Source organism: Botrytis byssoidea (genome assembly GCF_014898295.1).
Source record: "Botrytis byssoidea strain MUCL 94 chromosome Unknown BBYS_003, whole genome shotgun sequence".
NCBI lineage: Eukaryota > Fungi > Ascomycota > Leotiomycetes > Helotiales > Sclerotiniaceae > Botrytis > Botrytis byssoidea.
Window position 1 is genome coordinate 1,702,200 of NW_024065844.1, and position 14,389 is coordinate 1,716,588.

At 42.8% G+C, this 14,389-nt stretch overlaps 7 protein-coding genes across 7 annotated transcripts; all 7 read left to right on the forward strand.

The window, feature by feature from the left end:
- Positions 1 to 674: 674 nt before the first annotated feature.
- Positions 675 to 3,099, forward strand: EAE97_001944 (uncharacterized protein; the record flags this gene model as incomplete). Its single annotated transcript, XM_038872455.1, has 6 exons — positions 675 to 698; positions 2,321 to 2,334; positions 2,388 to 2,415; positions 2,627 to 2,776; positions 2,850 to 2,968; positions 3,063 to 3,099. The coding sequence occupies 6 exons, from the start codon at positions 675 to 677 to the stop codon at positions 3,097 to 3,099; spliced, it is 372 nt and encodes a 123-aa protein (XP_038737013.1).
- Positions 3,100 to 3,254: 155 nt separating this feature from the next.
- On the forward strand, positions 3,255 to 4,605 carry EAE97_001945 (uncharacterized protein; the record flags this gene model as incomplete). Its single annotated transcript, XM_038872456.1, has 5 exons — positions 3,255 to 3,312; positions 3,435 to 3,758; positions 3,814 to 3,998; positions 4,067 to 4,267; positions 4,335 to 4,605. The coding sequence occupies 2 exons, from the start codon at positions 3,255 to 3,257 to the stop codon at positions 3,599 to 3,601; spliced, it is 225 nt and encodes a 74-aa protein (XP_038737014.1). The 3' UTR covers positions 3,602 to 3,758; positions 3,814 to 3,998; positions 4,067 to 4,267; positions 4,335 to 4,605.
- Positions 4,606 to 5,592: 987 nt separating this feature from the next.
- Positions 5,593 to 5,829, forward strand: EAE97_001946 (uncharacterized protein; the record flags this gene model as incomplete). Its single annotated transcript, XM_038872457.1, has 1 exon — positions 5,593 to 5,829. One exon carries the CDS (start codon positions 5,593 to 5,595, stop codon positions 5,827 to 5,829), a length of 237 nt encoding a protein of 78 aa, XP_038737015.1.
- Positions 5,830 to 5,834: 5 nt separating this feature from the next.
- On the forward strand, positions 5,835 to 6,140 carry EAE97_001947 (uncharacterized protein; the record flags this gene model as incomplete). The annotated part of the gene is made up of 1 exon (XM_038872458.1): positions 5,835 to 6,140. One exon carries the CDS (start codon positions 5,835 to 5,837, stop codon positions 6,138 to 6,140), a length of 306 nt encoding a protein of 101 aa, XP_038737016.1.
- A 123-nt stretch (positions 6,141 to 6,263) lies between these two features.
- On the forward strand, positions 6,264 to 6,678 carry EAE97_001948 (uncharacterized protein; the record flags this gene model as incomplete). Its single annotated transcript, XM_038872459.1, has 2 exons — positions 6,264 to 6,435; positions 6,539 to 6,678. The coding sequence occupies 2 exons, from the start codon at positions 6,264 to 6,266 to the stop codon at positions 6,676 to 6,678; spliced, it is 312 nt and encodes a 103-aa protein (XP_038737017.1).
- Positions 6,679 to 8,502: 1,824 nt separating this feature from the next.
- EAE97_001949 (uncharacterized protein) lies at positions 8,503 to 8,960 on the forward strand (the record flags this gene model as incomplete). The annotated part of the gene is made up of 3 exons (XM_038872460.1): positions 8,503 to 8,530; positions 8,597 to 8,651; positions 8,705 to 8,960. 3 exons carry the CDS (start codon positions 8,503 to 8,505, stop codon positions 8,958 to 8,960), a joined length of 339 nt encoding a protein of 112 aa, XP_038737018.1.
- Positions 8,961 to 11,359: 2,399 nt separating this feature from the next.
- EAE97_001950 (uncharacterized protein) lies at positions 11,360 to 13,362 on the forward strand (the record flags this gene model as incomplete). The annotated part of the gene is made up of 3 exons (XM_038872461.1): positions 11,360 to 11,531; positions 11,587 to 11,878; positions 11,931 to 13,362. 3 exons carry the CDS (start codon positions 11,360 to 11,362, stop codon positions 13,360 to 13,362), a joined length of 1,896 nt encoding a protein of 631 aa, XP_038737019.1.
- Positions 13,363 to 14,389: the final 1,027 nt, after the last annotated feature.

Genomic DNA, 14,389 nt, shown 5'->3' on the forward strand with positions numbered 1-14,389 from the left:
GAGATTTGAGATTTATAAGATCTTGATAACTATGGTGTTTAATATATTATATTGTACAATGTTATATAATATGGAGAGAGAGATAGAGAAAGATATATAATTGAATACACATACATATACACATATACACATACATATACACATATACATATATATATATCCATATCCACACACACATATCAAACCCCTCAAAACTAACCACACCACCCCCATTTCAATAACTTACAACCCTATGAATAATCAAATACATGCTAGGTAGGTACCGGATAGCTACTCGGTCATATAGCTAAGCTATTCAGTCATAGAACCTTGAATTTTGTAAGGAAAGAGAAAAGAGAAAAGAGAAAAGAGAAAAGAAATAAATCAGGATGTAGTGATTTAGTTTAGAAAAAGAAAAAGGTGAGAAATGGCGGGATATAGTGGGAAACAGCGGATATATTGTAGATGGGAAAGATGGGAAAGATGGGAAGAGTTTTGCTGTGATGGTATGGGGAGGATGTTAGGGGGGGGTAGTTAAGGTAGGTAAATGGGTTTTTGATGTTGGAGTTGGAGTTGGAGTTGGAGTTGGAGTTGGAGCTGGAGTTGGAGTTGGAGGAGGGATGGGATGGAATGGGATGGAATGGGATGGGATGAGAAGATGTATGTAAATTGCTGGAATGATAGTTGCGGTTAGTATGTTTTCGGATGAGGGATTATGGGTAGGTGAGAAGGTGGATGTATGGGGTTTATGGGTAAAGAATATATCTGTGTTTTGTGTATTGAGAGTTAGAGATATACAATGATTTGGATGTATATATATGGTGTTTTGGAGAATTGAGGTTAGATATCTATCTATATGTGTGATGGAATATTGAGAAGATTATGGTTTAGTCGAGGGAAATTAGATGGATGGATATTGGATACTAGGTACGCAGGTGTTTTAAGTTGATTTCCTGATTAGGTGTTGTGATAATTTCAGGTGTGATTGAATTTGAGTTTGGAAGGTTTGAAGAGGAGTCTGGGGTACTTAGGGGTAGAGGAGGGCTAGGTAAGTGGTGTGGGTAGGTATACAGTTGATATAGGGGTGAGCAAGAGTATCCATGAATGGCTGATTGAAAATTCATCATGTACTAGATGTGTTTTACTTTGGGAAATTTGATTGATGATGTCATATAGGTACACACATTTAGCATTTATATTCTGCTAAGAAAATTAGTTCGTGGAATAGCGGTAGGGCAAGAATATTCAATATAAGAATATCTAGCAAGCAGACATTCATCCCATTGTTCAATCCTCAACTTAGGTAGATGTCCTGCATTTACCTATGCAAAAACCCTCTCTAACATGAAATATTCAAAGACTTCCTTCTTAAGTTCCATCAAACGAACATAACTATACTAAAAGTTCCCACAAGTTCAATAGATGTCCCTGAAAGCCATATCACGTACTAGATACTTAGGTAGTAAAAGACATTCATCCCAAACCCCCATCAGCTATTCAAGTGAAGTGCTCCCACCACTCGAACGACTAAGCAAACCAAAACAGCAAACCAAAACCTACAAACCACACCCTCGAGCATCTTAGTGTCTCGGCGTCCTAAGTGGGATTAGCTCCCACAAATTTAATTTTGGGAAATGGGGTACTGGGTAGTGCTTCTTGTTTAGCTTTGTCTTGTTATTCTTTCCTTGGGTTTGTTTCTACAACTTCAACTTCTTTGACTTTAACACAACGATCTTTCAACAAGTTGCCATAGTTTCTGGTTGCCCATAACACAATGATATTGTTTTTCAACTTGTGAATTGAATCAATAGATGATTCTTCTTGAAGGATTGTAAGTTCTGTTTCCCTTCTTCTACGTCCCTTTCAACTATCTTTTGGACCTTGAGTCGCAGTCGCCATCAACTCTAACTCTCAACTTTGAGACCTGAGTCTGCGCTACAGCCAGATCAATTTACTTTCACTGCATTAATAGGTCGCACTTGTATCTCTTCGCAGTACTCTTTAATTGATCTTGATGGTACGAAACTGACGCTGATTAAATAGAAACAAACTTCTTACCCAGTCACCTCGAGCTGATCACTTGATCAGCAAGATCGGAGAAGTGTTGTGAGAGTCTTGATACAGGTGAGGCATTAATCAAGTATCTATAAGCTTGCTTGGCTAACTTCGAAGTTGCTGCTAGATCAATCCCTCAACGCCTGGACTTCTGAACACCAAATCTGCAAAGATCGAGAACGCAGATTTTACTCTGGCTTTCGCTTTTTCTTGAATGATTCCTGTGGTCTCTGACTTACGTCGCTTGGTGACAAGCTCGTCGCGGTTGTTGCTGACGATACCATAGCGTCAAGAGAAGAAGTAAGTAAAAACTACCTCTTTCTATCTCTGAGATTTACTAACTCAAACAATAGGGACCATCATGATGTGGCCTTTACACAGGTAGAGTTGTAAGTTAAATACAAGCTCGTGTCTACAGCCTTCCATTGCCTGCAAGCTTTTTCTAACACCATTTCACCATCAAAGAAATTTGAGTTTTGGCACAAGCACTCCGAGTGACCGAGAACCTACAACGAGAGATATTACTACGTTGAGGATTCAGCGGTACATAACTGATTCCGACAATTGTCTCTCATTACTAACATAAATTCAGTATTGCGAACGGGGTACAGCCAGTGCGGCATACATAACCGCGGAGCTCCTCCGGCTTTCTCGGTCGGCAAAGGGCTTGGCGGATTGGATGGCGCGATCGATGAGAGGAGCCGATATGAACTCGGCACTCCATGCTTTGGCTAGAGGAAGCGTGGGTGTCCCCCGTGCTGATAACTTTTTTTCATTGGAGCACGCTGACTCTTACTTATGTCGTTAGAAACAAGACAACATTGATCGACGGCTTCAATCGCTTTCCGATCAGACGAAATGTACCACCGATCACTGTCATACTCGCCCCGGTGCGGCTCATCGCTGGCTCTGATACACAGGTGGTAACGCCGGGGTAAATTATTGAAGGAGAGTTAGGTGAGAGCTTCTTCATGGTATGTATTCAAATCTTGGTGCGAATTGTATGCACTTTACTAATCTTTTGACAGGGATTGGGCATTGAACAATACTGAACAACACGTCTAAGAGACAATTCTCGGCGCGAGTGATAATATCGGAATGGATAGGTTGAAAAGTTTAGTAATTTGTTTAATACAATGGTAACAAATCTTACTTTTAGGTTTCTCACTGATTGCCGTGATCGGGGAACTGATCCTTGTTCCTGGTATGTGAATTGTGAAATGCATTGCATGTCCATCGCCTCAAGGTCAACGATCGAACTCTTCAATAGTTGTGATCGTAAGGGATAATGCTAAATCTGTGTGCGTGGTGCTGGTGGTAGTATTCACAACAAGATTCGGAGAATGTAAGTTTTGTTTTTACTCAATTTCTTGCGTTACAAACCACTAACAATTCATCAGACACATACTTGCCATCCTCACCTGGGCAATCCTTGACCACTTCATACAGGGGTCACTCCCAAGACTTCGTCACAACCTCCACGCCTGTCTACTCACCAGGGCATATCGGCTACTTGCCTGATAATGACCAGTACAGAGTACTTGGACCACGCGTCCAAGACTTTTGAAGGCCTGTAAGGGTGCTGTTTCTGCTATGGATGGGTTGGGTTGGCATCTATAAACCAATGTTCCAGCTCAACCCATCCAAGTACCATGGCACCAAGAAGGGTGGTCGGGTGAATCCTGACATTGACATATGGTTGTCTTCCTTCGACCAAGTGATTAGTAAGTTTCTTCTCTCTTTCTTTTGTGTCTGGTGTGTGAAGCTGATTTTGGATAGGATGGAATAGAACACCATTTCGATGAAGAGGAAATCAAAGAGATCGGAAATATGAATAGTCTCCTCGAAGCAATCGATGGATAAACGGATTCCGTTGACGACGATGTAACAGTTTTAGAATATCTCAGAACTGCATTGAATTTTCTGCACAGCATTGTCTGTCTCTCGATACTCACAGCTCATCTGTAAGTTTCCAGTTCCAAGTTCATTATCATGGTCTTTTTTATACGGATATATGCTCACGAAATGGTAGTCGGATCCATCACTTTAAACTTCCTCTACCGTCCTTTATTGATTGAGAGACCACTTCAGTGGCAATCTCTCTTGGTCTCGGTCATTGAAAGAGTCTTCTAGATTTTCTCGGAAGACCGGTCTACTCTCAGAGTGTACTGTCCCACCCATTCTTCCGACATCAAGATCATTCGATGATGCACCCTTCTCGTGGCGACACAATGTATGTGCCAAGACCTCGAATTTTCATCACACATCTCTCTTGCTGATTGGTATTAACATATTTACAGCTCGGCATGACAATGGAGAAAAGTGACGAAGAGGCTATATCGCCAAATCTAGCCTATAGAGAGAATGAGAAGACGGGAGGTTTCTTTCGACTTTTTAAGAGAGGTTCGCGGACCTTTCACATCTCTACTAGGAATAGACGTCACGTCCTGGGGGATGAAACAATCGTGGTGGAAATCTGGCATTACTGCTGCTGCAGATATTGTATATAAACCGTCATAGGAAATGAAATGAGGTTTCCCGTAGCCGCTTCAGCGTGCGTCTCCATATGATTTGAGTGATAGTTATCGTGTGGGGAAATTGGAACGGGTTTCTTTTGGTAGCGGTAAGTTTCTTTCTCGCTTTTATTAATTGGATGGTTGCTAATTCTCTTTGCACGTAGACAGTGGTATCTGTGGTGATAAGGTTTCGTCCTGGGATATCCGAATGGACTAACACGGTGTTGAGAGGTAAATCATCATTTCATGTCCTGGATTTCGAACTCGTGCTAATGAAAACTATCAGCACCACTCCGATACCTGGTTTCATAACGCGGGATCTCAGTCACGATCTACCAGCTTTCCCCATCAACCGACTTTTTCTTTCATGATAATTGGTCCTGTACATCATGCCGAAGAATTTCAAGATCTACGTTCCTCCCACAACCAAATCGCATGTTTCAGCTCTTCCCGGCTAATTATCAATAAAGTCAGGGAGCAGTCCACGGCTAAGATTTGTTAAACCGGTTCTTCTGGGGCTAAAAGCAACACTACTATCCTGCTTTTCTGGGAGGAACATCAGCAAGACCCAGCCATTAGCATTGCTTCTGTTTCGAGCTGCTGGGGTGCGTAGCCGAGTACTACCCCTCGACTTTATTGGGGCTCTCAAGTTCTGTGGAGAGGTCCTCAAAGATCCACCACATTCGCCTGCCAGTCTAGGTATTTCAAGGCAACTTCCAAGCCGTTGATCGAGTTGTCCAGAAGGAACATTTGAAAGCATCCAAATTCTCGGGGTGAAGAGCCACCACCATTCCACTTCATTGGTGTGGTGGAGAGATTCCCCAGAATTCGCAATATTTGCTTTCCTATACAAGAGTTTCACGACAATTTTCAAGTCATTGCCCTAGTTGTCCAGAAAAAACATTTGAAAGCTTCCATATTCCCGGGTGTGCAAATTCAAGCATGACCCCTCGATTCTGGGTGTCACGAGTCCCAATGCAAGAATTTCACGACAATTTTCAGCCCGGTGACATTGACCAAATGGTCCAGAAGGAACATTTGAATGCCCTCTAACGGGTGCGAGACCAGACCGCCCCCACTTGATTATGGGCTCTCGCACCCCATCGATCCACCCACAATCGAAACCGATCATCCTCCCAAAACGTCCCCAGCCTACATCGCCGCCACCTCCCTGAATTCCAAGCGCCGCGGTTTCCGCCTTTCATGGACAGCACCAATCCATGAGCCCAACTTCATTGGTTTGGGTGTTGGTGGTGTGGCCTTCACCATCCAAAGCTAGTTCCTATGACGATTGTAGTCGGTAATACGGAATTTGGAGCTGTTCCTTATGGATGTCCCATAGAGGGTATTGGAGCTGGTGCGTGTATTGTCAACAGACAGGAGTGCATGGATTGGAAGAACAATTCTGAGGGGGAATTTGAAGAGCAGATACTGTTGGAATCCTCCAAGATTCACCATGTCTACTTTCCGGTTCGGAAATCTCACGATAATTCCCAAACTGCTAAGATTGTCCAGAAGGAACATTTGAATGCCTCAACAGTTTTCTGGTTTCCTGGCGACTTGCTGCCAGGAAACAAGATGAAAGACTAGCAATGGAGCGGCGTTTGGCAGAGCCGCATCTAGTACGACGCTCTCTACCAATCAGACGGAGCATTGTATTTTCTTTTAGCAACCTGAAATCCAATTGCTGGATTGTCCAGAAGAAACATTTGAATGCCTCACTCAGCAACTGCTCGGCCCTATTTCTCTGCGCCCGGAGCTATGGGCAGAGAAATACTGGCGTCAACCCGTCAGCAACCCTCAACCAACCTCTCGATGACCACGCAGGAGGGGGGAAGGAAAAGGAAGTACAAGTCAAAGAAAGACTGGGTGGAGGTACAAAATCGTAAGTTCTTGCCAATAAATAGCCTTCTTATCTTCATCGCTGATTCTATGTGATATATAAATCTTCGCAATTGTCCAGAAGGAACATTTGAATGCTTCAATAGTTTTCCGCCTTCCTGGCGACTTGCGGCAAGGAAACAAGACGAAAGACTGGCATTGGAGCGGTGTTTGGCAGAACCGCTCTTGGTGCGACGCTCTCTGCCCAGTAGCAACAAATGGAGCATTGGATTTTTTAGCAACTTGACATCCGATTGCTGGACTTTTCGAAATCATCTTTTTTTGTGTGCTGTTTTGGGCGCTTGATATCTGAGGGGGTTTCAAATTGGTCTGAGATTGGGCGAGGTCTTGCATCATTTGTTGGTGGCTGCATGGGATTGGGAAGGCAAGGATAGAGGGGTTGAAGATGGAGAAGGTACAAAGATTGACGGAGTTTTGAGATTATGATCATATCTATTATTGTGTTGTAGTACCTTTACTTTGTGTAGCAATATATTTTGTTCCCTCTAGCCGCTCCGGCGTGGCTTATTGTTGTGATACTGCGAGGTGTGTATTTCTCATGTACTAATCTTGCCTGATTTCTTTTTTAATATAGCTGACAAATACCAGGGAAAGGAGAGTGATGAGCTCTTGGACGCAGCAATACCATCAAGCTAAGCTTGAAGGTTGAAATGACGCTCGAACAGGAATGCTCCTCGGAGTAACCAGGGAATGTGCTGGATATTTTATGCAGATATCGGCGGGTGCTCATTTCTTTTGAGGTAAATGCATTTGGCGGTAGATCTCACGCTAGTAGATTTTGACTAATGATAATCAGAACAGCCTCGAATACACACGGCGAGATCCATGTCTTGAGATGGGACAATTATCCCGAGCCTTCGGACGAAATGTCAGTATCTTAGACCATGATCTCGGTCTGGGGATGATCTCAACATCATCTGTCCGGACTTCGACAGAGTTCAAGAGAAGTGTCTCTTCGCTCGTTCCAGTATTCCTCAAAAACAAAGCAAAAAGAAGAAGGCAAGGGATTTGGGACTTTGTCTTCCTGGCTTTGGAAATTGGGAAGGGAATCCTCTCCTCTCCCATCCCAGAACCTCGGCGAAGGTAAATATGATGATGCGGCAGGAGGAAAACTTCCCTGACAGGGTCCTTGCTTCGTTCAATTATTGCAACTAGTCTCGCGGCTCTGCCTTATTAGGCATCCGCAAACACCAATCATCTGAGGCGCGATTCTTGATCTCCCTTCCCAACTTCAGTCGCAGGCGCGATTATATCAGATCTGCACAACTTTCATGAGAAAGTGTCAGGGCTTACTCAAAATTCTGTCCGTGGACATCTAAGCTTAGGGGAGGAACTGTCCGAGAGAATCGACCGGTAAATCCGGCCAATTCTTCTCACATTGGAGTGAAAGAATTTCGACGTACCGAGATTTGTGTAAGTTGGAGTTCACTGAAATAGTCGCCGAGGGAAGGTGATAGAGCTTTACATGGCCACTTTTGGGAATGGAGAGCGAGATAACCAGTCAGCATTGAAGCACACTGGACATGAAGAGGCGGGGCTACCTACTCCAAAAGCTGTCATCAAGATAGCTAGATAGCGAACATATTGGGAACTGGAACCAGTGTGGCTGGTACACCACATAAGCTTCCTCTATGAAAAGGCAACCGTCAATTTTCCGCGCGCTATATTGGCATGACATTTCCAACAATATCGACTCCCGATACTACCTTGTCGCCCCCACGGTCTCATCTATGACACCCAAGCAATCTGTGAATATTCTTCATTGATCCCCGGAGACACAAAATCACCCAAACTTCGCTCGTCCCTTGCTACAACATCCCACATTGAGCGTGGACCTACTTCCTTCCTTTTCTGCGGAAGAAGAGCTTAGCGAAGCCGAAAAACGCATTCAAAAGGCAAGCATCCCCGAAATTGTTGACAAGCTCGAGTTCTGTTCGAGTGCTTTAGCTGCAACTCCAGATCTTGCTGGCTTGCTTTACGTCTACGACGGGCAAGGTAACAGGGGACGTTCAATGATAACGACGCTGAGCAGCAGGTTATTCGTATCAGAATGATCAAGCAAAGTGATTCGGGGTACGGTTCTTGCTACAAGACTTACCGGTAAGGTAACAAGGGACGTTCATGCTACGCATCCTTGGCCCAAGGGCCCGAGTTTTTGTTTGGCCGACGAGACGAGAAGACAAAGCTCGCAACCTCAAGGTAAGTTTCCTATTCCACCATTCATCTGGTCCAAGCACTCATTATAATTCTAGGTTGCCAAATGAAGTTTACTCGGCTATCCTCACGATAGGAGGGCTGCGGCAAGGAGAAAAATTCTGGGAGACAATCGCCCATTCTCCGCCTGATACTTCAGGTCATGATTCTTCGGAATGCACCGAATGGTTCTTTGACAAGTCTAGTTTTATAGCCTCCAGACGAAATGTAGCCAAAGGGTACAACGCGAGGAGAGCAGCCGTTGACCAATGGATGTTGTTACTCGCTCCTGTTGCGATGTATATAAGAGCATGACCCCAACCATGCAGAAAATGAGTTTGAAGCTTGGAAGTAGTATCATTTGCCAGATTTTTGGAGATCATATTCCGTCGTCCAGTATTGGTTCCACATCGTAATTTTTATTCTTTCCGAAAGAAGACGCTGGAAGGATCAAGAACGGGAGTCTGTGGAGTGTTGAAGCGTTGATATTTTTGATTATTCCTGGTGATAAGAAAGAAGTAGTGAAGCCAAGTTTAACGTCAATAAATTTCAAATAGCAAAATAAAGCCCCTTTCCAACAGGCGCATTTTGGCACGCAATTTCGGAGTTCGACGTGACAGAACATAGTGGTGAATTTGAGACATGTCGTGATATAAATCCGGGAAATATTTTGTGCACTCAGATATAGAGCCGACGTATGACAGACATGGTGTTTTAAGCAAAATCACAACATTTGTCTGATACTATGAGATTGAGGAACAAACAGAATTAGAATTGGTAGAAAGGATGGAATGCGGGTCCAAAGATGATAGCTGAGAGGAATGAGGAGATATATGTCCTTAGCGAGACTGGGAGAGCTGGTTAGGATTGATCCTGAGATTTTGCAACCATTCTCTTGGTGTGAGGATGGTAATATCTCAAGTGAAAGCTATGAATTTGTTCGTAGATTGGTGAGGTTTCATCGGCGGTGGGTGGTGGTAGACGGAAGTTGGCGAGACTGGGGAGTACCTAGGAATAGGTATCGCTTTTTGTGATCTTATCAGGAAGTGTAGTTGGTTAGATAGTGTTGCTTCGGATGAAATGTTGTGCAGAAGTTGGTGTTTGCTATTCCGCAAAAGCAGCCTACTCCATATTTTGGATTACTCTTCTATAGAGAAGGGGAGTTGCAGCTTGTAGATAAGTAGGTCTTTTGTAAGACTAGCCTTGCTTCCGGCTTGACGAAATAATAGTATCTCTCAAGAGACTCGATGATCAATTCTTACCATGGAAGGTAGAGAGCCGTTGAGGAGCGTCATTCTCGTCAGTCTCGTAGAACCGTATTCAGGAACTATCGTCATGGAAGAAAAGCAAACGTGGAACAATGAACATCAACGTGTCAGAGCTTGAGCTGACTTCCCCTGGAATTCTCTTTCCAGGTAATCTATATAAAGGACCTGCCTTCATCGACAGTAGACATGGAACATTGAGTGGAACTCTTGAATGAAGCAGAGGCAGAAATAAACGCTGATTTATATGATCTTGATACATACTCCGATAGAATGCGGTATGTTAAACTCTGCTGAATAAATGTGCATCTTGAATGTATTTAAATAAGACGACGCCAAATAATAAAGAATGTTGATATAACTAATCAAACGAAATACTTTGTCTGTGGTGTATCTCTGGGTTATATTTACTATCTCATTGCCAAATATATCTTTGGAAGAAGGGTCTTGTTATTCAAAAATGCATATGGTGATGAACGTTTTTAACTCATCCATAATATGATATCGTTCATTCACAGCTGCTGAAAACTCTCAAGGAGAAATGAATCATTCATTCTCTCTCATCCACACTTACCCATTCCATCAATTCATATTGTGAATGCCGAAACCGAGGATGTGAAGTTGAGGGCCGTGCGGTACTTATCTTGATCACGTGCCCACAAGTCCTATCAGTGCGATATTTTGATCCGCAGTAAGCCGTATTCATACTAGCGTCTTACACTACTGTGCCTTCCGATAATTAAGCGTTCAGGCTTACTATTAACAGTACAACAAAGAGTTTAAAGAGTTTGTCAACTTCGCCCCGAGAGTCTCTTCTTTCTAATACATCTCCATCTTCATCAACGTTCTTTTCAACATCAACACAACCACAAATTCACGTCTTTACGATCAGGTTTTCGCATCAAAAGAATTTGTACAATTGGAAAGATATTTACACGGTCGGGAAAGAACTTAAGGCAAAGGAAAACAATTGATTTGGAGGGAAAAGAAAAAGAATTGATACAAAGAAGAGAGAAAGAAGAGTGGATCATCTTGGTGGTGCAAAATTGTGTTTGGTCTTGTGGAGGAAAGCGGCAGTTTTCAAAGAAAGAAAGAAACATCACAATAGCAGTATTATCTGCAATCTTGTACAATCATTTCCTTTTGAGAGAGCTTTTTCTGTGTCACCAGAGTTATCTCCAGTGATCGCAATCATACTTGATTTCACTTCATTTTCTTGAACGGAGAGAAGAATCTTGATATTGCACCGGTCGCATTCACGAAATATCCCTTCTACCCTTCCATATTCTATCATATTAACTTATTCCCAAGTGTTTACTTGATCTTATTGAGTGCATTGGAAGAGTAGTTTGTTTCTCTGTACACGCGAACGAAATCGATTTATTCAACTCGAGGATCAACAACTTCCTTTACAACTCCAACTTTTGATCAACTTAACCAACAGCAGTCATGACGTCCTCAGTGTTCTTCAAGTTCAGATCCCAAAAGGAACCCTCTAGAGTTGAATTTGATGGTACTGGTATCTCCGTATTTGAACTCAAGCGTGATATCATTATCAAGAGTGGATTAGGTGACGGAACCGATTTCGATCTTCAAATTTACAATGAAGCAGACAACGAAGGTAAGCATTTTTTATAAGACAAACTAGATATTGATTCTGATGCTGACCATTATAGAATATGATGACGATACTACCGTTATTCCACGATCAACTTCGATCATCGCTCGTCGACTCCCCTCTATCAAGCCGGGAGCAGGTAGAGCTGCAAGATACATGTCGGGACAAATGCCGATTAAACAAAAGAATTCGTCGCGAAAAGAACAAGGGAAACAGGCAAATGCAAAGGCCGTTGCGTCTACACAAGGGTTGGCACAAATGAATAGTGCAATGACTGAGGAGGAGAAAATGGAAGCTATGTTCCAGGCCCAAAGTGATCAATGGACGGCACAACAAGAAGATATGGCCAAGTAAGCTGATAATTCTTTTCCAACCCAGTAATCTATTCTAACAAATTTGTAGTCAAACCCCAGTCTTCCGACCAGGTGGTAAGAAAGGTCAACCCCCACCAAACGTTCCAGATCATGAACCACCAACTGGTTATATCTGTTATCGATGTGGAGAGAAAGGACATTGGATTCAGGTCTGCCCTACGAATGATGATCCAAACTTCGATAACAAGGCTCGGATTAAGCGTACAACTGGTATTCCAAGATCTTTTTTGAAGACTGTAGAGAAACCAGTTCAGTTGACCAATGATGGTACGGTGGATGATACAAAGACCCCATCTGGTGTGATGGTAAATGCTGAAGGAGAATTTGTCGTTGCTGAGCCTGATAAAGCTTCATGGGAACAATTTCAGGCTAAGACCAAGTCATCTGCTGCTGCCCAGAAAGCTGCTGCTTTAGGAGATAAAGTTTTGAGAGATAGAGGATTGGAATGCGCGCTCGACATGAGAATATTCATAGATCCAATGAAGACGCCCTGTTGTGAGAAGACGTATTGCAATGACTGCATTACTAATGCTCTTATCGAAAGCGATTTCACATGCCCAGGATGTCAGACTGATGGAGTATTGATTGATGATCTGAAGCCTGATGATGAGATGACCGAAAAGATCAAGACTTATTTGGCAGAGAAAGATGCAGCCGCTAAGAAAGAAAAAGAAGACCAAAGAGCTAAAAGTCCTAGCGTGAAGTCTGAGGCTACCAAGACGCCCCCCCAATCTAAAGCTTCAATAATCGCAGGAAAAGCGAAATCGCCAATACCAAAGCAATCACCTAAATCAAAGTCACCAGAAGTCTCAAAGGTCTTGAAAAATAGCCCCAAGCAAGGAAAATCAGTTACCCCAGTTGTTAGTGTTCCTGGCGCTCCGTCAGGACCTCAAGGTAAAAAGCGACCTGCAGATGAACTACTCGAGAATCCAAAAATTCCCAAAGGACCAAAAGCTATGCGTCAAAAAGAATCTGCCATGAACCCACAACAAAACTTGATGAACGGAATGAACGGCATGAATGGTATGAACGGGTTTCCGAACATGAACAATATGCAACAACAATTCTACGGGAACGCAAATGGTTTCAACAACGGCATGCCAAACATGAACATGATGAACCAATTCGGTATGGGAGGTATGAATCCAATGATGGGCATGAATCCTATGATGGGAATGAATTTCCCGGGTATGAACAATATGCCTATGTTCAACAACGCAAACGCATTTGGAAATATGAATCCCATGATGAATGGAAATATGCCACAGATGAATGGAATGGGTAGAGGAATGAATGTACCAAATGGTGCAGCAGCTGGATTTCCTAACCAACAAAAGACTGTTTTTGCGGAACCTTTACCAAACGAAGAAGATAATGCATATTTCAGAAAACCAGTCAATCCTCATAGACATGTGGGAAGACAGAGGAGGGCGAGACCGAGTGATTACCGGGAGCTTTAAAGGATGTTTGTGATATCAGAACTGGTTTCCCTCGATATCATCGGTTTCAAAAAGACATCAAGGGGCTCTTGGTTCAAATCAAAAATAGCTGCTGGAGTTTTGATACAACATCTTGATACCAGCACATTGGTTTTTCCACAAAACCAATTCTTTTCAGAATTTGGCTGCTATTTTATCTTGCTTCAGATTGCCAACCACTCAACTCGACATATTCAACATCAATCAACATGGTCACAAGGCTTTGCATCACAGCGCAGGAGTATTTTTTCACATTACGCTTTCTTTCTTTCTACTTTTTTTCTCTTCTTTGACTCTTTACTCTCTTCTCTTTTAAATTATACGCACGAAACGAAATAAACTAGAAACAAACGGATATGGTGGGCGTGGCATTGGGAGGCACATTGCGGCTTACATGTAGTTTGCTTGCTACAGGCAGAAACAGGCTTTTTTGGTGTTAAGGATTTTACTTTGGGTTATGTACCATTGGAATTGGGATTGGGATTTGCGATTTGCAATTAGGATTGCAGTCTGGGTTGGCATGGATATCGTTGCATTTGCACCTGCATTTGAGGATAGGGGAAGGGAGGCATTTTCATGATTACGGTGAATGATGGGGCGGGAAGACTTTTGATAGGAAGGTCGAGTTCTGGGAGTGCAGAGGAAAGGGGGATGAAGTACATAAAATGAATTGGGGTACATATTTGCAGATGAGAGATAGTAGATATCTTTTTGCGAGAATAGCGAAGTGAATGGATATCTTATCTGAATACCTAGATACTTGATGGGGATTATGTGATCGTGATCGTGATTGTGATGTGATGTTATATGTAATATGCTTTGTGTGATGATAGACAGGTTTTCGATTAATGTACTCTTTTCATATGTACACACCGATATCCAGCAATATCGTTGTTCACTTACATGCATCACCCCCCTTTATCCTTTTCGTCCAATCTCATAAATTGTTTTATATTCATATCCTATTTTCACCATACCGCTTCATTTGACACCATACCATCTCGTCCCT